The sequence below is a fragment of the Trachemys scripta genome, chromosome 3 (genome assembly GCF_013100865.1).
Source record: "Trachemys scripta elegans isolate TJP31775 chromosome 3, CAS_Tse_1.0, whole genome shotgun sequence".
NCBI classification, from domain to species: Eukaryota; Metazoa; Chordata; order Testudines; family Emydidae; genus Trachemys; species Trachemys scripta.
In genome coordinates this window covers 122,885,648-122,912,311 of record NC_048300.1, presented here as the reverse complement: position 1 = coordinate 122,912,311, position 26,664 = coordinate 122,885,648, and the positions used below count along the sequence as shown (strand labels likewise).

The 26,664-nt window shown below is 41.6% G+C and overlaps 1 protein-coding gene across 3 annotated transcripts in view; it reads left to right on the top strand.

Annotated features, from left to right (window-relative positions):
- ARMC2 (armadillo repeat containing 2) overlaps window positions 1–23,316 on the top strand; it is a 106,582-nt gene extending 83,266 nt beyond the window's left edge. For all 3 annotated transcript variants that reach the window (XM_034765910.1, XM_034765908.1, XM_034765909.1), the window contains 6 exons: window positions 2,451–2,769; window positions 4,379–4,501; window positions 9,735–9,848; window positions 11,447–11,579; window positions 20,266–20,426; window positions 22,921–23,316. In XM_034765910.1, coding sequence (XP_034621801.1) covers window positions 2,451–2,769; window positions 4,379–4,501; window positions 9,735–9,848; window positions 11,447–11,579; window positions 20,266–20,426; window positions 22,921–23,078 — 1,008 coding nt within the window. In that variant the 3' untranslated portion in view covers window positions 23,079–23,316. The remainder of the gene's footprint in view (window positions 1–2,450; window positions 2,770–4,378; window positions 4,502–9,734; window positions 9,849–11,446; window positions 11,580–20,265; window positions 20,427–22,920) is intronic.
- Window positions 23,317–26,664: the final 3,348 nt, after the last annotated feature.

Sequence of the window (26,664 nt, the reverse complement as noted above, 5' to 3'; positions counted from 1 at the left end):
TTCAGTACTAAATCTGTGTGTGCTAGTTTCAAAAGGTATGTCTTACCTGTTGAAACCTATGTTTAGAGCCCTGCAAATCCACAGATGTCTGCTTTATATCTGCAGGGATCTGCATCCGTGGATGTGGTTGTATTGTTCACCATCCTTGCAGATCACAGATTAGATGTGGATCCAGATTTTTGTATCCATGTAGGGTTCTACCTGTGTTGTACAAATCAACCTGATAAATACTTATGTATTTAGTTTATTTGCAAATATGCCTGAAATGCCTGCATGCTTTCTCAGTAAATATTCCAAATGTTTGGCTCTGTGCTAGCCCCACCTACTGATGATTTTTTTCAGATGTGCAAATATCCCATGTGTCTATGTAAATTTATTCTTGTAACTGCTTTCAATGTGGCATTCATCTCTAACTCCATTTATGGCTGTCTGAACAGTGGTTTTTGGTTTCACATTACTCAGCTTAGTTGTGCATATGGCATGCACATTTTTGAAAATTTAGCCAAAAATATGTAAAAATATAGCCTATAATTTCTGCAATATAAAGTCACATCTGCATTTCTTGTATTTGACTGTTGTTTAAACTCTGTCAGTGGATGATAATGAAACTTCTGTAATACTATTTAAAACAGGATGTACTATGCTTAAAAAGAAATAATATCTTGTAGGCTTGTTTCATAGTCTGTAGGTGGAAAACATAGCTGAGATCACACGTCTCAAAATATCAGTTAAATTGATTGCTTTACAGTACCTGTCTGTCTATTCCCTGATTGGCTAGGGCTGTTGCTAAGCCGGTACTATTTTAACCAAAATTAGAAAGTCAATATAAAGTAAGTTAAACTAGACTGCCTTCTTTTTTCACTTCTCTCTTCTGATTCATCAACTGTTTGTTGTTTCAAATTCCTTGTAGCCTTTGTGAGAAGGCTTCCATTGGGGATTGTGATGGCTTAGGTAAAAAGCTTGTAGATGGTTACTTATAAAATAAAAAAGTTTATACATATCTTGTGTTGGTGACATTCAGATGTTTGCAAAATAATAATAGTGGGAGCAATGCATAGAGAGTCGCATAGTGTCTAGCCCAAAGTGGGGGAGAGAGACTAGAGGTCACTCAATGATGACCCCCTGCCTGGCAAGTTCATTAGTAGTTGTGATGAACTCTGAAGCTTATCTTCTTGTCTTTGGACATAGGTGTATCTCTGTGATGCAAGGCCTTGTGGGAGTGGCTCAAAAGAGGAGAAATTATTAGTGGAGGAATATATGATCCATAGAGAAATTTTTGCAATTTAATCAATCAAATTTTAATATGTGTACAGTAACAAGTTGCTATTCTTTGAATGTCTCTTGATAAAGTATGGGATTTATTCCTTGGGGGATTACAGTGTCTGAATGGAACTCCTGTATTTCAAGAAAAACGACATGTAGGGTGTTTGCCAAAGCAGTGGTTTAGTGCAAGTACAGTCATTTAGCAGTTAGGGGTAGACAAACTATGCTGCCCTCAGGGGATTGCCGCTTCTTTCCCTGTACTGTTGAAACAGAGCCAGTACTTAGACTTTCTGTTTTGGAAACTAGCCAGGTTTTGATAGGGGTGGAGACAGTTTTTTGAGTAATTTCATTTTTGGAAGAGAAAACCAGGAGAATTCTGAAAGCTAAACTAGCCCATATTGTTGAATTAAAAGCCATTGGGAGTCGAGGGTATTGTTTTGGGATGACAGTTGAGTCAGTCAGCTCCAGCATCACACAAATTGCTGTATCCCCATGGTGGTCAAAATGAAGGCAACAAGAGAGATGTAATATTAGGATTGGGAGGTCGATGACATAGCAGACTAGACGTCTTTCATTGGGCTCTTGATTCCCCCTCCCCCCACAACCCACTTTATTTAAAAGAGTAATGCCAGGAAGAAATAAACCTTTATAGACACCATCTGAACAGAATTCTCATTGTTGGGTTTGTGCATCCTAGTGGAAATCTGGTGACACTTCCATTGCTTTAAAATCTTTGGCTTTCTAGGGCAGCAATAGCAGGGTAGAATGCTTATGAGGCTCTATTGGCCATCAGAGCAACCCTGTGCTTATTTGGGAGACGGATTAAACTCCAGTTACATAACAAGAATATCCATCTGAAATGTTCTCCTATTATCCTGTTGGGTTGTTGGTCATTTGATAGAAATAGACTACTTCTATTTAGGTGACCCCCACGATTAATAACCTCTATGGTACTAGAACTCTGTGCCTTTGTTAGATTTTCTTTTTAAATCTCCTCCCTAAACTGGATAATCAAATACAGCATCAAAGATTATTTCCTTTTTTGCTGTATTTAGTGTTCCTCCATTTGCAGTGGAACTGCTTTTAATTGAATTGTGAAATACATGAAATATTGATGTTTTTCAAACCACTGGCAACTTCAACTTTTCTCTCGGTGTAACAGTGTTTGTTTGTTTATTTTATTGCAGGATTTAGTTGTCCGTGTTGTTTTCATTCTTGGCAATTTAACAGCGAAGAACAATCAGGCCCGTGAACAATTTTTTAAAGAGAAAGGAAGTGCTGACACCCTGATATCATTATTCCAAACCTACAATGAATTTGATTTGAATACAAAAAGAGAGAAACATGAAGGAGAAGAAAATAAATCAAAACAAAAGCATCCTTCAGAAGCAGAAGATGTCCTTATAAAACTGATAAGAGTGCTCGCCAATCTCTCCATTCATCCTAGTGTAGGTGCTGTTCTGGCAGCTAATCATCACATTGTGGCATTGCTTGTTACGGTGCTAGGTAAGGTTTGTATATTATGTTTGTTTTTTCATGTATTATTTTCATTCAATCTGTCAGGCAGGCACAGTATTTCATTACTTCAGCTTTTGTTATTGGGAGAGCCTTAATTAAATCTGCCATGTTGTTAAAATATGAAAATCAATCTGCTAATGTTAATAATTACAGGGTGTATAGACTAACTTACTTTAAACAGTAGCAGAATTATCACCTTCATACTAAACTTTACAGCATCTTTCCTGCAAAACATTCAGAGGAGCCTCATGCATTGATAGGATTTATAGATCAGATTATTAAGAATAAACCAGACTACACAAAAAGATTGGTAAATTGGGGGAATTTTCTTTTGAACATCTCAGACTGAAAACTTGTATAGTGAGATGGTCTTCTTGCCTCCTCCCTAAATAAGAAGAGGATTTTTTAAACAAAAAGTTTGTAATTAAGGACCTGTTTCTGCAAGCACATTCTGCTTGGTTCTGCCTTGGTGAAGCAGACATGATCTGCAAAACTTACATGCAGTATATTTTAAACACTATTATCCAAATCAAGGGAAGCTCTGTATAAGAAGAGCTTGGAGGATGGAGCTTTTTTTGGTATTTCTGAGCTACTTGCTGCTGCTAGCAGCTATAACTCAACTCGCTGAAAAATGGAATAATTTGGCATACTAGCAGCATGATGGCTAGAACTATAAATTGTTTCCATCCTGCTTTTATATAGGTTTAAGAGCAAGAACAATTTCAACAGTGCCAGCATTCACGAAGTCTTTGCTACAAGTTTTTGTTTGTAATAGTATTGGGGTGCGGTGTAGCTGCAGTACAGATAGACTTAGAATGGAGACAGCTACCAGATAGCCTTCAAACTAAATGCAATCCTGCTATGCCACTCACTATTACAATAGTACCTCAGAGTTATGAACATCAGAGTTACAAACTGACTGGTCAAACACACACCTCATTTGGAACTGGAAGTACGCAATCACACAGCAGCTGAGACAGAAGGGGAAAAAAAGAAATACAGTACAGTACTGTGTGAAACCTAAACTACTAAAAAAATGAAGGGAAAGTTTAGAGGGGAAAAAAAGATTTGACAAAGTAAGGAAACCATTTCACTGATTGTTTCATTTAAATTAAGATGATTAAAAGCAGCATTTTTCTTCTGCATTCTAAAGTTTCAAAGCTGTATTAAATCAATGCTTGTAAACTTTTTGAAAGAACAACCCTAACATTTTGTTCAGAGTTACAAACATTTCAGAGTTATGAACAACCTCTGTTCCCGAGGTGTTCGTAACTCTGAAGTTCTACTGTACTACAGAAGTGCAGGCATCAGAGTCCACAGCCCCTAATATTGGAGCTGGTTGAAAATCAGGACATATTTTTCATTAATCCTTTTTTCCAGCTCTATCCAGCAGACAGTGGTTTATCTTGGGCAGAGCAATCTGCTTCACTTCCTGCAAATAAAATGTAAATCCCCATAGTCCAGGCAGATTACCAATATAATCCTTGTTTGCGCAGAGTTTGGGTGACACAACAATACAGGCTGTGAATTTAATTTTGTTGAGCTGTAATCAATGTTCTAAGCTAAGACTGATGTATATATTTTTTTTAAATATCAGAATACAAGTCAATTGATGACTGTGAGGAGCTGGTGATCAACGCTGCCGCAACAATCAACAATTTATCCTACTACAAAGTGAGGAATTCTGTAATTGAAGACCAGAAGCTACGCATTGCAGAGTGTAAGGTTTTTAAAAATCAATTCCTTCTGTATGTCTTTTAGAATATCTGGGTAAGAGGTGTATTTTGATTATGTTAGGGCAATGTGGAAAAGAGTCATTAAAAATATTCTCTGGTATACTGTAGGAATTGCTTAGAGCCAATTGTTTCCCATAACCGAAGAGAATCCCTGCATGCATCCAGTGCCAGACCCTCATCTTTAGAACTCTGTGAAATATTAGGCTGGTTTTGCCAACAATGTTTCTCCCCAAAACATTCACTTACTCACTAGATTGTTTTCTGTTCTGCAATTTTCGGTAGAGCTGTTCAAAACTTCAATATCTAAAATGTAAAAATAGTATTATGGGGTTGTTGCATGTTTTTTTGACTCCAGTTCAGATTTGCTCAATTTGCAAGTAAAAAGTTTTAAAAGATCAAACCATCAGCCCTGGAAATTTGATGATGGTGATGATAATGAAGTAGTTGTGGTGCCTGGGTGCTGCATCTGGGTTTGGGGCCTCACTATGCTAGATACTGCACATACAGTAAGAGTCCCTGAAGAGGATACAGTTGAAACAAACAAAGGGTAAAAGGAGGGGCACAGAAATTGGGAGTGGCTTGCCCAAGGCTACACAGCAGATCGATGGCAGAACCAGGAACTGGAACCCATGTCTCCTGACTTTCAGCCCAGTGCCCTCTCTGCTAGCCCATGTTTCCTCTCTAAGTAGCAATGGTGTGGCTGTCTTATGAGCCAGAATGGAATCCATCTCTTTCCCCCAGAGCTGGAATGGTGCTCAGTGCTAACAGGAGAAAAAAATTAATACATTTGTAACGAACATAAGCAGACATGACTGACTGTATATAGGGAGCAGATCTGGAAAGTAAGATGCCATTTTTACCATGGCTGCACTAGGCAATGCTTCCTTGTGTTTTTTGTTATAGTGGATGAGGCTTTAAGACCTTTCTCTCATCTTTTTAACAGTATTTTGCATTTCAGTATGAAATGCAGTTCTACAAGTTTGCTGATCAAATGGATTTGCAGAAGTGTAGAAAACTGTTCAGTGGTGAAAATCCAAGTTTAGAAATAGCCTAGAGCCAATGCCACCTAATAACTATTGGCCAGGAGCCAAATTCCAGCTCAGAGACCATACCACAGGCTGTATCAGTTATTGTCAGCCTGTGTTGTCAATCTCATCACCATCTCTGCCACCACCCACATTCCTCTCTTCCCTTCATTTCACTGTTTGAACTAAGTAATTTGTAGGAGAAGTGCAGCCCTTGTAGCAGGAGGGCCTGACACTTGCTTACCCCAGGAAACATGTTGAGAAATACCTGCTGTGTGACACAGTCAGGTGCGTTCCAAAAACAAAAAATGTATCACTTAAGAAGGCTGAGCCACAGTTAAGTAATCTCTGGTATAACAACATCCAAAGGAAGGATGTAAATGAGACCAAACTGTTCTCTCTCTCCTCTATGGGGAAAGAAAGGAAGAGTGGAAGGTTCTCATTGGCGTACCCCCTTACATGAAGAGGGGTGGGTTTCAGTGGTTCCCTCTTTCACTGCAGAAGATTCCTGTGAAGGCTGATGAATGGTGGCTCCTGCAGCTGTCTTGACTGTGCACTGAAAACTAAAAGGGCAATTCATGACTCCTAGGCAATGCTGGAGACCAGTTTGTTTCTGCTGGAAACTACAGTTGTGTCATGTGAGCTACTCATGTAAAACTGCTGAACAGGAAGAAGCCAGCAGAAAAAGCTTTCAGACTAGCTGCAGTGTTCATCATTGCCAGTTAGGACAAATCTGCTTGTTATTTCACTGGCAGTAATGGGCACAAGAAAGAGGATTGTGGACCTCAAGTGGTTTGTGAGCTACATGAGTTTCCAAGTGCTTGGCCTTTAGGGGGAACTTAAAAGAACTTTCTGAATATTTATTTTAATAAACTCATGATGTATATACTTAAAAAACATGGACAAGTTGCTAGAGGAGATGGGACAAGAGTTTCTTGCTATGGTGGTTGAGGGAAAGATGGTGTCCAGGATCTTGTTTCAGGCTGCACTAGATGCTGTGGATTCTGCAACTAGAGCCGTGGTGTTGGCCATCACAGTGCACAGATGTTCATGACTCCAATCATCAGATTTTCCTCCAGAGGTCCAACAAGCCATCCAGGACCTGGCTTTTGAGGGACTGATGCTTGTTTCGCAGCAGACAAACTACAAGCTGCATATCCTCAAAGACTCTAGCAGTTCACTTAAGTCTATGGAAACCTTCTACTGGGTATATTTGCCTGTCTAAATGGAACAGATTCTCTGTCTGGTTCCAGCAAAAAGGGATTTCCCCAATCTTGGCTCCGAGTCAGCATGTGCTGGACTATTTGTTATACTCGAAACAGCAAGGCCTTGCCATTAGTTCCAGCAGGGTCCATCTATCTCTGCTTTCCACCCTTCAATTGATAATCATTCACTTTTCTCCAGTCATATGTCACTCAGGTTTTTGAAGGTTTTGGAGCATTTATATCCACAAATAGAAGATCCTATTCCCTTTTGGGACTTGAATCTGGTGGTAAAGCTCATGGGTCCTCTCTTTGAACTGCTGACTACTTGTACATTGCTCCATCTCTGAATGAAAGTAGCCTTCTTGATGGCAATCACATTCATCAGGAGAATGGGTGAATTATGAGCTTTGGTGCTTGACCCTCTGAATAGTCTTCTACAGGGACAGTGTATACCTATGTCCTCATCTAAAATTTCTGACCAAACTGTTTTCTCACTTCCACATCAATCAGACAATTTATTTAGCAAATTTCTTCCCTAAGCCTCATGCTAATAAGGATGATAAGACTGCATATCAGATGTTAGGGGAGCATTAGCATTTTACTTGGACAGGACTAAACCCTTTAAATCGTCTTCACAATTGTTTGTGGCAATTGCAGAAAAGAATGAAAGGCCTTCCAGACTCATCTCAAAGAACCTTGTTGTGGATCTCTTCTTGTATATGTTAGTGCTATGACATGACCAATGTGACTCCATCAAATAGGGTGCTAGCTCATTCAACCAATCTCACATGCCTCTGCAGCCTTTCTAGCCCATGTGCCTATTTTATACATTTGTAGAGCGGTACCTTGGTCTTCAGTGCAAACTTTTGCTTCTCATTAGCAGTGTTTCCTAAACTTGGGAAGCCGATTTGTGTAGGGAAAGCCCCTGGCGGGCCGGGCCGGTTTGTTTATCTGCCCCATCCATAGGTTCAGCCGATCGCGGCTCCCACTGGCCGCAGTTTGCTGCTGCAGGCCAATGGGAGCTGCTGGAAGTGGTGTGGATCGAGGGACGTCCTGGTCGCCGCTCCCATTGACCTGGAGCGGTGAACCGCAGCCACTGGGAGCTGCGATCAGCCGAACCTGTGGATGAGGCAGGTAAACAAACCGGCCAGCCCACCAGGGGCTTTCCCTACACAAGCGGCGTCCCAAGTTTGGGAAACTCTGGTCTAGAGATGACACCAGATTTAGATGTGTAGTCTTTCAATTGTTGTTCATGTAGATGCCAATCCTGCCTCCAGATTGAAGTGATTGTACGTCACCTGAAGTGGAAGGGGACATGGGCAATCACTTGAAGAAAAAAAAAATTACAAACCTGGTCTGTTTCCGTTGTTCTCTGATATGTATTGAACATATCCATTCCACGTCAGGAGTGCGCACACTCATGTACTGTTGTCAGGACGGTGCATGTGCCCTCTGCTGCCTTGTGCTGCTGTATGATGGTATAAATGGCAGAGCTGCCCCCAACCCTTCTCATTTCCTTCATACTGGAGAGACTCTGATATAGAGGGGAAGGAGAATGGGTCGTGGAATGGACATGTGCAGCACATATCAGAGAACAACAGTTAGAACAGGTTAGTAACCATTTTTTGCCTACAGGGAGCAGATACTATATGAACTGTCATATGCTATGTAGAGCTTACTGTTTCTATTTCTGTAATCAGAATCACTTTATTGACAATCTGTTGTACTTAGGAAAAGCATTATTCATTCATGGAACTGTAGTGTACATTTAAGTTCACTTTTTTTCAAAATGAGAGTAAAAAAATGGTTGGACATTTAATGCTGTTAACACCATTAGAATGTATCCGGTTTTACAGGAGAGTTGATGGGGAAGCAAGATTTGTAGTTGAATGATTATTGCTAAACAGTACCACCTCTCTAAATGTAGATATTTTGATGGCACAAACTAGTTACTAAGAAAAGATTTGTATTTTTAATATAAATATTGTATTTATATAAAGATGTAACATCCCTGATAGATCTTGGGTGATTAAGGATCCAGTCCTGCAGTCCTTAACAAAGACAAAACTTCCATTGCCATCAGTGGGAATATTAGCTGAATAAGGGATGCATTTATCATCATCTATCCCTCCCTTCTCTATAACTGTCAGCAATTTTACCATCCTTCCGGTGAGACTGACTTGCAATCTTGATATTCCCTGTGATTTCCTTGTCTTCTCTCCCACAAACAGTCCCTAAATCCTGCAGTTTTCCCACTAGAATGTCTGAGAATCCTTCATTTCTCTCTGTTACCACTGCAAAATCCCCCTTTCCAGGCCCTGATAATTTCTCTCCTACACTATGGAAGTTGCCTCCTCTTTGGCCTTCTGAATTCTCACCTCAGTCCATTCAAAACATCACAGCAAAAACAGAGCAAAATAATCTACCTTGCCCATCACTCCAACCATGCATAGCACTTTTTCAGTTCTCTTCACCAGCTTTTCTCCCCATGACAAGTCTCAAAGGCCCTCAAAGGATCCTGCCAGATCCGTATGCTTTAGTCTCATTTCACTCCTCCGCTTACCCCCTTCACTGCACCCCCATTGTCAAATTAACTGTTGTGTGTATAGTCTTATACCATTCTGATCCAATCCACCTTCTGTGTCTGGAAATTCTTCTCTGAGCCAGTTCAGGGTGTGTCTTCCCATTGTCCCCTTCACATCCCTCCTTAAAACACAAACCCTACTCCTCCTTTCAAGGAAGTATTGACTAAACAGATGATTAAAAATGGAACCAACAATATATGTTCTCTAAGCATCACCTTTCTGTCTGTCTGTCCTGTCTTTTCATCCAGCCCCCCCCCCCCATGTTTACTTTGTCCATTTAGTTTGAGAATCCTGCCTTGAAGGGTTCTCCGTGTATCTGTAAAGACCCTAGTGGCACATTTGGTGCTATATACATTATAAGTAATGATAACTCTACCTTTTTTTTTCTCTGCAAACAAATAGTACTTCTAAAGCTGCTAATGAGCAGCAATATGGATGGAATTCTGGAGGCTGTTAGAGTCTTTGGCAATCTTTCCCAATACCTTGAAATCTGTGACTTCATCATACAAAGGAAGGGTAAGTTACTTTTGCATTAGTAGTGATTCTGTGTAAGCTCTTTAGATAGGCATCTGTGCCACTCAGCATCTATAACTCGAAACATACAAGCATATAATATGGCACTGAAAATCCTATAGCTACAGCATAAACAGCATTTATTGGTTTAATTTAGATTAATGTTATTAAAACTTAGATAATGAGTGTGGGAATACATTTTTCTTCACCCAAGGAAAAAAATCTACACCTGCAGAAATTGTTTGTTCTTTAAAATAATAATAAATAGTCTTGAAATTTTCCCCTGGCTCCCCCGATTCCTAAAGTTCACTTTGACTAGATGTCCTCAATAGTTCTGTGTAAAATGAAACTCCAGCTTAAATATTCATAAGGGTTCATATTTGTGGGTCTCTGGTTCCCACATGTGACAGTGTGCACAGCATTCTGTGGCATGCATCTTAAAACATTTGTCACCCTCACCAAGAGAGAGCTCCCTTTTGCCTCTGGGTGAGGTGTAAGATGCCAGCATTCTCATCACTTTTTTTCCTCTTCATGGCAGAGGAGCTTTAGGGCAAATGCCAGATCTTTGCAATCTGGAGAAAGTATCTTGTAAAAGTTTAACTAAACACCGCCTCTCTCTAAATTTCTTGGCCTGTAATGGCATTTCTCTCTTATCTGGAGCTCTGCCCCAGGCTAGGAGCATGTTCAGATGTAACTCTTGCTAGGCCCAACAGACAAAATGTTCAAACTTCGGTGCCTGACAGTAAGTACCTAAACCCCCTTTTAGGCATCCAGATATAAGTGGCTTGATTTTTTTCAGAGGTGACAAGTAAGGTTACGATTTAGTCATGTTATTTTTAATAAGTCAGGGACAGGTCAGGGGCAATAAACAAAAATTCATGGCCCTTGACCTGTCCATGACTTACACTAAAAATATCTGTGATTAAATATGGGGGGGAGGTGCGCCCAGGGCCAGTGGCACCAGCTGCCAGGGGCCACGGACCACGGGAGCAGCCATGGAGCCAGCAGCGGTCCCTGGGCTTCCAGCTGGAGCAGCTGCAGCTGGTGTGGCTGTCACTTGGGCCACTCCAGCAGCTGGCCTGAGCCAACTGCTTGGGCAGCCCTGGTCAGCCCCACTGGCCCCTGCAGAAGTCACGGAGGTTCGTGACCGCCACGACCTCCGTGACAGACACGGAGCCCTAGTGATAAGCACCTGCAGCTCCTACTGAAGTAAATGGGAGTTCAACACCTCTGGTGCCCAAAAGATGGATTTATGTGCCTAATTTTTAGGTATCACAGTTTGAAAATTTTGCCCCTACGATTCATTCCAATATCAGGATGTAGTACTGCTAACTGAAAACACAAATATAAAAGGCAACCAGAATTCCTTTTGCGGGATTAGGGGAATCCTCCATACTCAAACTTCATGGGGTTATGGCTGATATCCAATCTCAGACTACTTCAGCAACATTACAAACAATATGTCATCAGGTAACATTTTCAGGTAGTTCTGTGTGCTTCAGTTAAATGCTTCTTACTGTCCTCTAAGCATACAAATGTAATAAGTACAGTGCAAGTCCATGTTTCTTGAAGATGATTTTGTTTCCTGCTGTACAATCCAGTATACAAGTTCATGATTGCTTTGCTCGATGCCAAACATCAAGATGTCTGCTTTTCTGCCTGTGGAGTTCTGCTAAACCTTACTGTGGATAAGAACAAACGGGCTATACTAAAGGAAGAAGGAGGAATTAAGAAGTAAGTTCGGGTGAAAAAATCCTGATCAGGGATATCACGTGTCTTGATCACAATGAAGTGGCTTTAGATGATGATTCTATGTTATAAGCAGTTGTTCCCTGTCTGGATTTCTGCTATATTTTCCCCATTCTTTGGAGTTATGCAAGTGCTTCACCAAGTCTGAGTATGGAACTGTGCAGATGATTTGATAAGAACATTCCAGTTATTGGCAAATAATCTAATTTTATTGTTTAACTTTCAAATGGAGGAAATAAGAAAGCATAATGTATTTTGTGTACTGTTTTTTGGCATTGAGATACCATTCAGGGTTGACTCCGTGTTGCCACACAATAGATTAGAGTTTGATTCTCCAATTTCAATGTCTTGCTCCTTGGCTTGCTGAAGGTTCAAAATTCATTAGATATAGTACACTCCTCCCATAGGAGGAGTACCATGTATCACCGTACACCATCTCCTTTAGCAGAGTAAGGAGCAGCTTTGATGTAATCCCAAAAGAGCCTGTAGTAGCATACTTTTGTGGGCACCCCCTCTTCTCTGGTCGCAGTATTGCATGGGGTCATCATCTGGCACCTACTAGGCTCCCTGGAACCTGCAATATTCTCTGTCAGCCTGCATCTTCTCCTTCTGCATGTTCTGTGGTTTCGCCCTCCAGCCAAGTCACATGAAAATCTAAAACTCTTCCAGGGCAGCACAAACAAGCCCAAATGAAAGTTCAAACAAATTTTCAAATGTATAATCCTTCAGCCCCTCTCAGGCTTCACTGTAATTCTCTTGTTGGCTCTACCTCAGGGTTTGCCCAGTTGGAGCCTAATGTGGTCCTGTAGTGTTCTTCCTCTGTTGTTTCCTGACTGTTAAACCCTGTCCCAGGGCTTCTCTCCACCAGAGACACCTATCTCCTTGGCAATCTTTCTGCACAGCTGAGCCCCCTTGGTCTACTTATAAGGCATAACTCCACTTCCTCTAGCCAGGAGGCACTTAATTAATCACACATCCACCCAGGTGTGGCACATGACTAAGTGGGGTTCTCTCCCTTACCTTCCAGGTGATAGGGTTAAGTCCATCACATAGTCCCATTTAGCTCAGTTTGTGGAGAGGTTATTGCAGGGTTGATCTATGGAAGGAAGGTTGCTGATGAGAGAAGGGAGTGCACATTTAAGTGACGGGAACAACAACAATTCATGAACAAAACCTATTTAGTTGTCAACTTCTGTTTTCTCCCAGAACCGCATTTCCAGTTGAAAACTGACATTCTAGAAAAAATTGCTTACATGAAAAGAATTGCAAGAGATTAAAAAATAAATATATCTTTAGGGTTCAGTAATGTTTTGCAGAACAAGGTAGTAAAAGCTTAATCAAAACCCTCCTTAAGGTGGACTCCAAACTTCTTGCAGCTAGTTAGCCCAGCCCTAGATTCATCCAGCCAGACCTCTTGTTAAAGCAAGAACTGTCTTGCTTGTATAAACTCTTACAGTCCAGACTATTTTATTGAAGAGCACTGCTTTGGTGGTAATGCTGGCAGCTGCATCCTTCTCTTAGGGTGTGACTTCACTGCAAAGTTAGCCTGGGCTCTTACCTGGGTGTTGCCCCTAACCCAACTCCCATTCACTCACACAAACCTCTCACACCTCTTAGGGTACATCTACACTACAGCGGGGAGTCGATTTAAGATACGCAAATTCAGCTACGTGAATAGCGTAGCTGAATTCGACGTATTACAGCTGACTTACCCCGTTGTGAGGACGGCGGCAAAATCGACTTCTGCCGCTTTTTGTCGGCGGCGCTTACTACCACCTCCGCTGGTGGAGTTAGAGCGCCGATTCGGGGATCGATTGTCGCGTCCAGACGGGACGCAATAAATCGATCCCCGAGAGGTCGATTTCTACCCGCCGATTCAGGCGGGTAGTATAGACCAGGCCTTAGTGGTGCCTTGAACCCATGATAGCTAGCAGAGATAGAGGTATGGGTTAGAGCAGGGGTAGGCAACCTATGGCGACACCCGAGCTGATTTTCAGTGGCACTCACACTGCTCAGGTCCTGGCCACCAGTCCGGGGGGGCTCTGCATTTTAATTTAATTTTAAATGAAGCTTCTTAAACATTTTAAAAATCTTATTTACTTTACATACAACAATAGTTTAGTTATATATTATAGACTTATAGAAACAGACCTTCTAAAAACGTTAAAATGTATTACTGGCACGTGAAACCTTAAATCAGAGTGAATAATTGAAGACTCGGCACACCACTTCTGAAAGGTTACCGACACCTGGGTTAGAGCCTGGGTTCTGCTTTTATTCAGGCTGGTAACCTGTATATTTTTCATTGAGGGTACAGGCTAAGACATTTGAGTACTGATAGTTCTCCAGTGCCTTCCCACAATTCCCCTGGCCTGCTCAGGAGGACAGACATGTTGTCCCATAACTCACTGGAAAAGAATCAGAGGCTCAGCTTCCTGCAGTACAAAGAACCCTGGGAAATACTCCCAGAATCCTAGTGATACACACAAGGGACAGTAGCACCAGTGAAGACAAAGAAACTCATGTAGGGCATTGCAGTGGCTGCTCACACCTGGGTGCCAATCACCTGGACTAACTGTACAGTAAAGGCACCCTTAGGGTGCAACTATCCTAAGTGAGGAAGCCATTTCAGAAATTTCATTACATAAAGTGGTTTGTTGCATCATTTTTAACCATTTAGAGCAGCCACAGCAGCCAATGGTTTTGGAAGAACCATTCTGATGTATCCACACACAGGACAACTTACAATAGTGGTTCTACTAATGCATTTTAGGATTTCTGAAGCACTTCTACCATAGCGTCCAGCACATTTGTAATGCATTGTGCAAACTAATATGCAAAGTACTGCAGTAAGGACTGGTTCTATAGTCCCATTATTTGGGGTGGGAAGAGTGGGTATTTTGGGGGCCTTGGATGTCATTATTTAAGAAAACAACCTTCCAGAAGCATAGAGGCTAATTAGACCTTTGGAAAATTATGGATTTTAAGAGTTTAAAATTTGGCTACTATTTCAGTATTTTGCTGTGATTTATAATTTATATAAAGAATGAAGACTCTCTAGTCTGATGCTGTTTTAAGTATAATTTTCCCTGTCACACTTGGGGTGGGGGAATCCAAAATTAAAACAGAATTAATTATAATATTGATAATGTTGTTTATTATATCTATCATACTAAAAGGCAAGGGAGATACAGTTTATACATTGCACCTAATTTATGAATTATTTCGGCTGATAACCCCAACTGCAAGTGCATGGTTTAAAGCAAGTTAACAAATATGCTTAATTACAGAAGAATATAAAAATGGCTATAATGGGTCAGACAATGGCCAGAGCCAGACACTTCAAAGAGAATAAACAGAACAGGGCAATCATCAAGTGATCCATCCCCTGTCATCCAGTCCCCCCATCTGGCAGTCCAAGGCTTAGGGACAACCAGAGCATGGGGTTGCATCCCCGACCATCGTAGCTAATAGCCATTGATAGATAAATTCATGGAGGATAGATCCAATTCTTTTCATAACATCCCCTGGCAACAAGTTCCACATATTGACTGTGCATTGAGAAGAGAGACTTCCTTTTATTTGTTTTAAACTTGCTGCATATTAATTTCTTTGGGTGACTCCTGGTTCTCATGTTATATGAAGGGGTAAATAACTCTTCCTTATTCACTTTCTCCAGAACATTCATGATTTTCTAGATGTCTATCATAGCCTCCCTTAGTCATTTCTTTTCCAAGCTGAACAGTCCAAGTCTGTTTAATCTCTCTTCATATAGAAGCTATTCCATACCCTTAATCACTTTTATTGTCCTCCTCTGTATCTTTTAATTTCTAATGTATGTTTTTGAGGTGGGGTGAGCAGAACTGCATGCATTATTCAAGAGGTGGTGTACCATGGATTTATATAGAAGCATTACAATTTTTTCTGTCTTATTTATTTACCCCTTTCCTAATGGGTCCTAACATTCACTTCACTTTTTTGACTGCCGCTGCACATTGAGCAGATGTTTTCAGAGAACTATCTATGATGACTCCAAGATCTCTTTTTTGAGTGGTAACAGCTAATTTAGACCACATAATTTTGTATGTATAATTGGAATAATATTTTCAAGTATGCATTACTTTGCATTTATCAGCATTGAATTTCATCTGCTGTTTTGTTGCCCCATCACCCAGTTTTGTGAGCTCCCTTTGTAATTCTTCACAGTCTGCTTTGAACTTAATTATCTTGAGGAATTTTGTATTGTCTGCAAACTTTGCCACTTCACAGTTTACCCCCTTTCCAGATCATTTATGAATATATTGAGCAGCACTGATTCCAGTATAGATCCCTGAAACGGATCACCTGAAGTGGGGAACACCATTATTTACCTCTCTCCATTCTGAAAACTGGCCATTTATTACTGCCTTTTCTTTCCTGTATTTTTACCAATTACTGATCCACAAGAGGACCTTCCCTCTTATCGCATGACTGCTTAGTTTGCTTAAGAGCCTTTGGTGAGGGATCTTGTCAAAGGCTTTCTGAAAGTCCAAGTACACTAGATACACTGGATCACCCTTGTTCACATGTTTGTTGACCCCCTTCAAAGAATTGTAATAAATTGGTGAGGCATGGTTTCCCTTTACAAAAGCTGTAATGATCTTTCCCTAACACATCATGTTCATCCATGTGTCTGATAATTCTGTTCTTTACTATAATTTCAACCAGTTTGCCTAGTACCGAAGTTAGGCTTACTGGCTTGTAATTGCCAGGATCACCTCTGGAGCCTTTTAAAAAAAATTGGTGTCACATTAGCTATCCTCCAGTCATCTGGTACAGAAGCTGATTTACATAATAGGTTACGTACCATAGTTAGTAGTTCTGCAATTTCATATTTGAGTTCCTTCAGAACTCTTGTGTGAATACCATCTGGTCCTGGTGATATATTACTGTTTAATTAACCATTTTATTCCAAAACCACCTCTGTTGACACCTCAATCTGGGACAGTTCCTCAGATTTGTCACATAAAAAGAATAGCTGAGGTATGGGAATTTCCCTCACATTCTCTACAGTGAAGACTGATGCAAAGAATTCATTTAGCTTCTCCTCAATGGCCTTGGCTTCTTTCAGTGCTCCTTTTAACATCTCACTCATCCAGTGACCCCACTGATTGTTTGGTAGGCTTCCTGCTTCTGAGGTACTTCCTTTTTTTGCTATTACTGTTTGAGTCTTATGGTACTTGCTCTTCAAATTATCTTTTTGGCCTGTTTTATATTGTTCTTTGAAAATCCTCCAAATGGAATCTGCTTATGTAGCAAACAAAACACCAGTATTTTAGTTTTTTCAGCAAGTGCTATAGGAAAATTTGAAATAATAAAACCTTTACTAACTACTCAGCAATTAGAAAGTCACACTTTTACAAAATAAGTCAATCATTAAAATAACCGTGGATTCATCTGTGCATTGATAAGTCATAAAGTGCCCTACAGTTTTCACTTTTCAGTTGGCATCACCACAAATAGACAAGATGGTTCTACTAATAAGTACAAAGAAAGGAAGCAGTATTTAAAGCTAAGACCTTCCCAATAGGATACTGATAAAAATAAATGACAACTGGTTGGCTTACCACTTACCCTATTATTATTTTTTTTAATCCTAACTGGTGGTGATACCTGCTGAAATTATATATCTGTAGAAGCAAAACACTTGATCAGATAATGTAGAATCCACTGCAGGTTACCATCAGTTACATAACTGATCAGTTAAACCAGAAATCAGTCTGTGGCCTGAAATAGGCAAAGTAAATAATCATAAATTTAAAAATAAGTAAAATAGTTCACCCTGTATGCAGATAGAATCACTACAACACCATTTTTTTTCCCTTTGTGGTTGCAAAAGTATTAATCAGTTCTGTGAAGTCCACCTGCTTTCCAACTCGACTTTCAGTAGACAATAGAGCTAAAGCACTCAATTTCTCCTGTGACATTTGAGACTATAAATAAGTCTTTCTGATCTTGGCGGAAGAGCCTTCAGCTTGAAGCCACAGTAATAGGAATTGATAAATACATGATAGATACTGTGTAAACATTGAGAAATACTAAATGCAGTTTGTTCTTAATGATAAAGTTCAGAATCTAACGCAGAGTTTTTACTTCATCTTTATTCAAAATACGTTTTAATGTCACAAGTTCATCCATTGAGTTAGCTGATAAGTCTGTTTCAGTTGCGAGCCAATTCTTTACATGCTTTTTCGAACATCATCATCCAGTTTAGGAAATATATGTAAGAAGTCATACATAGCTAAAAATTCCTTAAACCTGCTGTAAATTTCTGTAATGACAATGTTCAGAACTGACTTTTAAAAAATCAGTCCTGAACTTCCCTTTTGTATCCATTTCACCATCAGCTCCTCCATCTTCAGATAACTGTCTTTCTCCCCCTTGAGTGAGTAAATGGAAATGCTCATTTTACATCCAAGTCAGGTGCTATTTCTTTCGGTTTCTCAACTGCTGTTTCGAAACCTGTTTCATGATAATTGTGGAAGGCTGCTGCTGCTGTTTGTATTAATCTGCATTCCATACTAACCTCCATATCATTTCCCTGAAACTGCTTGTTCATTGTGCTGATTTTGTTCAACACCTTGTACCACACAGTGAGGGCTACCATGAAAGAATAAGTAGACAGTTTCTCTTGCAGTCTTTTTGCCTCTGAGCAAACCATATCATTGGAGGTACAATTTTGTAGCTCCAGGAGTGCATCACAGATCTGGGAGAGCTGTTGATTAATAGCTTTTACAGCACCTGTGTGTGCCTCCCATCTTTTTTCAGTCAGAGGTTTCAGGGGAAGGACTGGAAAAAGCCCAGCACCAAAATGCCACTTTACAGCGAGGCTGGCCTGCTGATGTTGCATAGTATCACCTCTGGTAACCTGGTGCTTTTTTCTTTTGCTTTTGCTGACAGTTATTTTCACTTTTTGATGGTAGATGGTTGCAGGTTCCTATTTTAACAGCAAGTCTGTTAATGACAACTTTCTATTAATGGAAATATTTTGCCTGGAACCAAATCCATCCAATTGACTGCAGTGTTAATTGTTTTGGATATTGGCAGGCTTGCAGTTTATTGGCAACTTTTTTTTTTTCTTTTATGTGCAGCCCTGCGAGCCCACAGCATTCCCCCTTCACATGGAAATCTTGGTCATAGGCAGGGCCCAATACTGGTGGTGAGCATGGGCTAATGTTTCACATCTAAACCAACAGGTTTTACCTCTTTTAATATGAATTCAGCTCAGCAGTTTCAGATGAATTTCACTTTGAGTTGTGGGACCAAATGAACCCCAAATTTCAAAGCTCCACTCCTCAGACAGTGCAAGCCCAACAGGATCAAAACTGAAAATAAGGGTCCAAATCCTGTGTTGTCTCTCTCAGGAAACAGCACAAAAGAAGCAACTTGGGAACTTGAACTCTGAGAGTAGCCGGATATGCTGATTCTCTAGGATCCTGGGGCTCTTCCTTCTCTGATATATAGCTTGAAAGAAAGCAAAGGGCTTGATCCTGATTTCTCGTTCTTCAATTAGTAGTAACTAGATAGAATGACTCTTTCCCCAGGATTGATTATCACACAAGGTAATTGACCCCTTTAAGGAGAGATGGGGCTAGACACACCTGTGCCATAATTAATTAGCTGCCTCCCAGTCTGAGGGGACAGGACTAGGGAGGTGACAGCTGAATGGACTCCTAGGCCTTATGAAAGAGCTGAAAGATCAGTCTGTAGTGGAATTACAGGGAATGGGGAGGCTTTTGTGGAAAGCCCTGAACCAGGGTTTGCAAGAGGCCAGGTACTCCAGAGTGGAACCAGCCTGAGAGCCTATTGCTCTGTATCAGCGCTGGGGAAGACACAAGGAACAGCCTGTCGGGCTGAGAACAGTACTCCAGGGGAACCAGCCTGGAGGCCAGATGCTCTATCCCAGAGCCAGAAAGACTCTCAAAGGTAGTCCTCTTTATGGAACAAGACCCAGAGAGTGGACTGAAAAGAAGCCCTCAAGGGCAGAAGAAACTTTTTTGTTTGTTGGGACGTTTTAGTTGGACTTCTGCTACCCAGGAAGGTGTACCCTGTGTTTGATTTTTGCCACAGGGCTAAGCCACATCTCCCATACAGATCTGTGTATGGAGAGCTGAGGAAACCTGCCTCAGGGAATGCTGACAGTGCCACATTTGTCCAGCAGGAGGTGCTATGGGGCAGTCATGCCCCTATAGCTTCTCTCCCCCGCGTCCCCCTCCCCCTACCTCCGAGGTTCATCCTGCCCAGGATTGTAGATGTGGCTTAATTCTGGAACCCTGGTTGTAAAAAAGAGCTTTTCGAAACTGCCACTTCTTGGGCAAAAATCTGTTCTTATCTGATCCACTCTGTGCTGGCTTTGCTGTGCGGTAGAGTTCTGTAGTGGCTGTGATGTCACTGGTGGAACACAACGCAGGAACAGGTGATCTGCAGTGCGGCCAGGCTTCACTGAACTTGAAAAAGAAGGGGCAGTATAATGAGGAAGGTTAAGCTTAGTATTGTGCTGATGCCCCTGTTTCCCTGCACCCCTAGAAGGGGCTGGGTCTGCACATGTTTTAAGACTGGCTTGATTTTGAATGGAACAAGAGAGAATAAAATCGAACAGAACATTAAAACTTTTTTTTTTTCATACTAACAGGTTAGTTGATTGTTTAAGAGACTTTGGGCCTACAGACTGGCAGTTGGCTTGCTTGATATGCAAAACGCTGTGGAACTATAGTGAAAATATCACAAGTGCTGCATCATGCTTTGAAGAAGAAGATATCAATACGCTCCTAGTGCTGCTTGCATCATTTTTAGGTAAGCACTAACAATCTCATTACTTTTTCCTCCGAGCAGAACAAGACAGGAGTAAAACCAAGGAAGTATCTGTGCATGGGATGCAATGTATTTAAACAGTTTAGCGGTTCATGGATTACTCAATGACCTTTGCCCATTCACAGCAGCTACTATCTCCATGTTTTTTCCATGCTTTTCCTCCTTCATGGCCGATATAGGTAGTCACCAATGCCTTTTTGTACCATTGCCATTCCAGTCCCAGTTCAGCTGCTTTGCCAGTCAGTAAGCTACCTAGTGTCTTTCACCAACAGTCCTTTGCTTGTTTGACTCAACTGCCCTATATACTCACAGTGCAAAGTACCTTTCGCTGGAACTGGGCCCTTCTTCCCCTCCAAAGCAATGTAGGGATTTATAAAAGCACTCGATCAGACGTTCAGCTGCTTAACTAACCTTGATTGTGAATACAGAGACCACTGGGCAGCACAAGGGAATAAGACATTTCCCCTAATGCACTAGAGAGTTGCACACTTTGTTGTTTCTGTAGGCTGAGCTCATTGCACATGCCAGGGGCTCCTTGCACTCCCCCATTCCCACCTACAAGTTCCATGGTCCACCCTCCTATCTCACTATATTTTCAAGACTCCCTGTAACCCCTGCCTTGCTCCCCCCATGCCAGGGCCTGTGTCTGAGAGAAAAACAAGCAGAGAAATGACATCTAGTGGCATGTAGATAAACGAGATCCTATTACTGCCTGATACATTTGTTTTCAAATTGTACGTAATAGTGCATAGTTTCTGTACTTAATCTTACCCCTTTATTTTATGTTCACTACTTTGCTTTGTATTATACTCACTGAGTCAGCCTCTTCCAATTGCCTTAATAAAAACACACAGAAAAAAAATCCAAAAGAAAGTGAGGCAAACGTTTTGGTTAATTTTGATTTACAATTTTTTTTAATTTCTTGAAAAGTTGTATATTGTTAAGGCCAGGATTGGCTGGTAGTTGGGAAGACCTGCTAAGTGAGATGCCCCACAGTCTGCTGTGGACATTTCTAGACTGTGAGAAGTGGTGGTTTGTGTTTACTGCAAAGTTACTAAGTAATTTATTTGCTTCATTTTTCCGTACTGTGCAATGATAGCTCGCACTGTACTGCATGATAAGATAAGGCATCTGTCTAAAAATACTCATTGCACAATCAATAGTGCACCTCTTAGCATTTCTCCAACAAAAGCACAAACGTACTAGTCAGTCACAATCATTCCTGAATGGTCTGCCGTCCAGTGGTGACTGCATCTTCGTTTTGGATCGTTCTTAGTGCTACTGGGTTTTTCCTTTTCATTTAACATTTTCTTCCTCCAGCTATTAAGATGTTGACACCATACATGATTACTCCCATTAGCTTGTTCATCTGCTATCAGTCGGGTGTCCTTCTGCAATTACAATTTTAGTTGTAGCATGTAAGGATGCTTATTTAAATCAAAATTTAACTGGAAAGTTAATCTTCCTCAAATTTATGATAAGAAGAGTGACTGTACAAATGGCACTCTTACGCACCAGATCTGCTTCTGGTGTGTGTTTGGAGTCATCGAATTTTGGTAGTGACAACAGTGAGTTAATATTGGCCTGCAACCGTCTCCTGCCATTATACACCTTGATTATCAGCATTAAGGTTCTACCAGTCAGGAAGTAGGAGGAAACTTCAGTCAATTAATAGACTGTACCTAAGCGGCTGGCCAGCCCTTTCCCCTCGTTTGTTGGACTCCTGTGAGTTGGAGCAAGGTGATTGCTGCTCCACAGTTCACTAGCCTCACTAACCATCTCTAGCAAGAAGATGCATATAATAACGTAGACAAAGGAGAGTGGGAAATAAAAAGTCTGCAGAGAGGAGTCGGGAAGGACGGTAGCAAGGAATGTCATTCCTTTTTTCTGCCCCTTTTTAGACCCTTGCACTCTGAGTTGCAGAAGCAGCTCTCCTCCCCTTTCCAGCGGCTCTGTCACAGTCCATCCAGTGACTAACCTCTTCTCTCAGGGACAGGTGCTTTTTTTGCTGCCCCCGAGACCCTCTTCCCAGTTGCTCTACTAACTGCCTCTGCAGGGCTCTTCAGCCTGGCACTTCCTCACTCTGCATAGTTGCTTCAGTTACTCCATTGCAGGAGTTCCTGAAGGAACAGCAGACCTGGGGCTTGTCTGCAGCTGTGTACCTTGTGATATTGGACAGCTTGGTTCCCATTATCACATCACAATTTTTCCTCCTTTCTCTTCTGTGGGTTTTAATGTGTCAACCCAATTGTCCCCTACCTCATTTACACGTGGGCAGTAGGGAGGTCATTTTTCTGAGCCCAAATGCATTCATGTTTTTCCATTAGAATAAGCTCTTCAGACAGTGGTTTTTAGTTTAACTCAAAGTTGTTTGTAAACTATGAATGTAGAACAGGTAAAAATTGTACATGCCCTAGTGATAATACACAGGGGTTTTTAATTCTTCAGCGTTGTTGACATTTTTTCCCTGTTACAGATGAGGAACTAGCATTGGATTACAACTTCGACAGTGATTTAAGGGACTATCACAAACTCTATTGGGAAACAGAGTTCAAGCCTGTAGCACAGAAGCTTCTCAACAGAATTCAAAGCCGCCATTCCTTCCTTCAGCCTATAACTATTACTTCATTTTAACCTGGTGGCTGCGAAACTGTTACTACAAACCACAGAATATTTCAGCTGTTTTAAAATAGTAGTAGTAAATGCAAACAGGGTTTGCTATTAATATATTGAAAACAACTCCATTAAGTGCTGATTGATTATTTTTGTATGTAGATTGTATATTTAACGATTGCTGATGCTACCTATACATTTTCATTGGCAAGCATGTTGGACATTATGGGGAAAATGAATAAAATTAATTTATCTCACAGCTAGACTGAATACTATCTTTTGAGAAAATTAGTATTTGAATAATGTCACTTTAAACCTCTGCTTAAAAAATAACAAGTAATTGATGTAATGTGGCTTTTCTAGTAATTAAATTCTGTTGGGGGTTTCTTTGGTGGAAAAGTTAGTTTACAGCTGAAAAAAGACTATTTGAATAGTTTGCCAAACTTACTTCTTATAGTTGTTAGATTCCCCTCCCCATGCCCCCCAGCAATGGGCACATGGGAAATCTCTGGCAGCAAGGAGCTATGCATTATAAGAAGATTGTTCTGTAGTACACTACGTTTATCTACAGACTTGGGCTTGGTACTTCTTCTCGTTCATAAAATTCCATAGCAAATGCTAGCTGAGAATGTGCTGCAATGTTACTTTTGGAGTTTGTTCTTTTCACAAGATGCTCTTAAATGAAGCACAAAAGCTTGAATTATTTTTAAAGGGTAAGATGGAATTTGTCTCCTTTTCACAAAAAAGGGAACTCATCTCTTTCCCTCCTCTCTACACACTCCTGGGGATTTCCCTCTTCATTGATGAGAGGGGCAACTCTAGCCTCCTACTCTAAGCTGCTGGCAGATAGTCTCGCTCTACCTTCCCCATTCTTGGCTGGGGATTATTTTTCCTCTCCGCTGGAGGGATGATGTGCTTTATCCTTATCACAGGGAAGTTGGTGATCAACTCTCTCAGCTTTCTCCAGCTCTGGTTTGGGCACAAGTCTAATGGATCAGGAGCAGCCTTCTTTCTCCCTCTTTCTGTTATGCATGACTAGTCCTGGCTCTGTCCTTGAAATAATAGAGGAAGAATTCAGTATTATAGGACTAGTCATGCACAGCAGAAAGGGGGAGAGAAGGCTGCCCCTGATCCATTGGATCAGTGCCCAGACTAGAGCTGGAATAGCTGATTGTGTGTGGTTGTGTTATATAGTCCACTGTTGGTGCAATGCATACTGGGTACTTGTTTGGATACTTTTGGCCAGCAGCGTCCACTGGGAGCTGTGTATCTACCATGTGTCTTAGTGCCTCCAGCTGGGGGCATAATGAGTGGCCCTCAGTTCCTTCTCATTGCCCTTCACTCATGCATTTTCCCCAGTGTTGTGTAAACAGTTGTAGTTAAGCAAAGTTAGGTTTTTTTGGTTACAGCAGAAAGGAACTGCTGTTTGTTGTTCTTTGAGTAGCATCCCTAAGGGTGCTTCAGTTCAGGTGCCTCTCTAGCTCTGAATCAGAGATTTCTAGTTGGCAGTGGTCCATTCAGCCTGCGCACGTGCCTTATGCCTCCTTGTGACAGAAGCAGAGGCTATATAGGCGTGCACGGGCAAACCACCCTCAATACCTTCTCTACTGCCTCAGCCTGAGACAGACCACTTGCATACTCTGCCTTTTATCTTTCTTCAAAGTTTGTTAGTTTATAGTTGCAGGTTACTGGATAGTGTTTAGTAATAGTGTAGCTGAGAGGACTTCTTTCCCCCAGGAGACTTTTCTTCTTCTGGCAGGATATGCCTGGTTTGTCAGGCTTGAAACGTTACCAGTATAGCTTCCTGGCAAGAGAGGCAAGTGATGGGCACTGAAAGTATGTCTGTTGCTGAGAGAGTCCCTCATCTCCCAGAAGTCTTTCTTCCATGTAGGAAGAAGAAGGACCGAAAGCCAAGACTGTTGGCCATGGAATGTTCCTTGCAACTGCCCTCTGAGCCAGGGCAGGAGACAGTGCTCCTGTACATCTGTTCCCAGACAGATCCAGCACCCCATCAATGTTGGGGCATGCTTCCTCTAAGAAAGGTAAGTCTTTGGAACATGCTGACAGAACTTCTAAAAAGAGGAGCATGGACTCGATCTCTAAGGAGCCAGCTCCAAAAAAGATAGGTCACCATTGAGGGCCCTGGTCTCCAAGGGTACAGTTGAGGCCAAGGATGCTTCCTCCAGTGCCAGCGGGCCCATGAAGTCCCAGCACTCAAAGGAAAGAAAGCGTGCCTCTGATAGGGCACCTCTATCCTCCACCGGTAAGGAGGGCAAGCACAAGGTACCAGTGGGATCAGCCCTTCCATCGACGCCAAAGCACTCTACTCAGACATTGGTGCCATCACGCACCTTAACCCAGCCATTGGTACCAATGCAAGCAGCTCAGTTAGGGGTGCCTGTACAAGCTGTACTCTTGGTACTGAGGAGACATAGACCTACTGCAGGTGTTGTCAGGTGCCAATCATTGCTGATGCCGTCAGCTCCAGCTACTGTGACCTTGGCTACAGCTTCTTTTTCAGTACCACAAGAGTTCTGATGTTTGAGGGACCTTTGGGGACTTCAATTCATCTGATACCAATTGTCTGATACAGAACTCCTCTCAGTACTGAAACCTTGGTCTCTGAGTGGCCATTCCATGGCACAGGAGTCTCTTCTGTCCTCACTGACACTTCCCCCACTCATGGGAGGATGTGGAGTCCCAATCCATCTCCTCAATTTCTGTGAGGGGTTCTCCCACATTCGCCTTTGTCATCATGTAGGGAGAACCTTGTAGGTCACCAAGCATGGTGGAACCAACCTTGTCTGCCACTCTCATTTCCTTATGGACCCCCACAATGGGTCCATCCTCAAGCAGTCAAAAATCCTCTCAAATCTCAGTAGAAAAGAGTAGCTCAAGGAAGGGGTTGCTCTGGCACCTATTCAGGAATGGCTTGGTACTGAAGCCCACCCTGTACAGATATCCCCAGTACCCATGTCATCTAGTTGCCTGACTAGTGCTAACTTACTTGGTACTAAAATCCTACATGGTGTTAAAGGGCCTCATTGTGTTTATGGTACCAGACTCGCTGCTGCTGTTGGTAGTGAAGGTACCACCTCTGGTACTGAGCACATCTGCAGTATCAATGAGAGCACAGTCTCAGGGTGCTTTCAGTTCTCCACCCCAAACTGCTCCTTCTCTGACACAGACAGCAAGGGTAGGGAGAAGTCGCTACTTCAATCCACATCAGTATATACCTGAGGGGGGTTGAGGGCTGCTTTTTTATTACCCCAGACCTAAGAGCTCGAAGAGGGATACTATTCTCTAGTATCCAACCCCAGGGCTACCTGCTCCATATTTCGGTCAATATCTGTGGTGGTCTTGGGCACTGTGGGGAACATCTCCATTTGTAAGCTCATGTTCAGGATGGTGACTCTGCCATCAATAATTTCAATCTTAGATCTACATGACTGGTGTGTGGACTTCTCAAGCCTAGCTTCACGTAATTATCTTGGGGCTAAGGGACATTCATTAGGCATGCAGTTTTTCTTCACAATTCTAAAGGGTCTGACAATTCAACTTGTGACAGATGACCCTATGGCAATAAAGCCATGCTTTATAGAAGCAA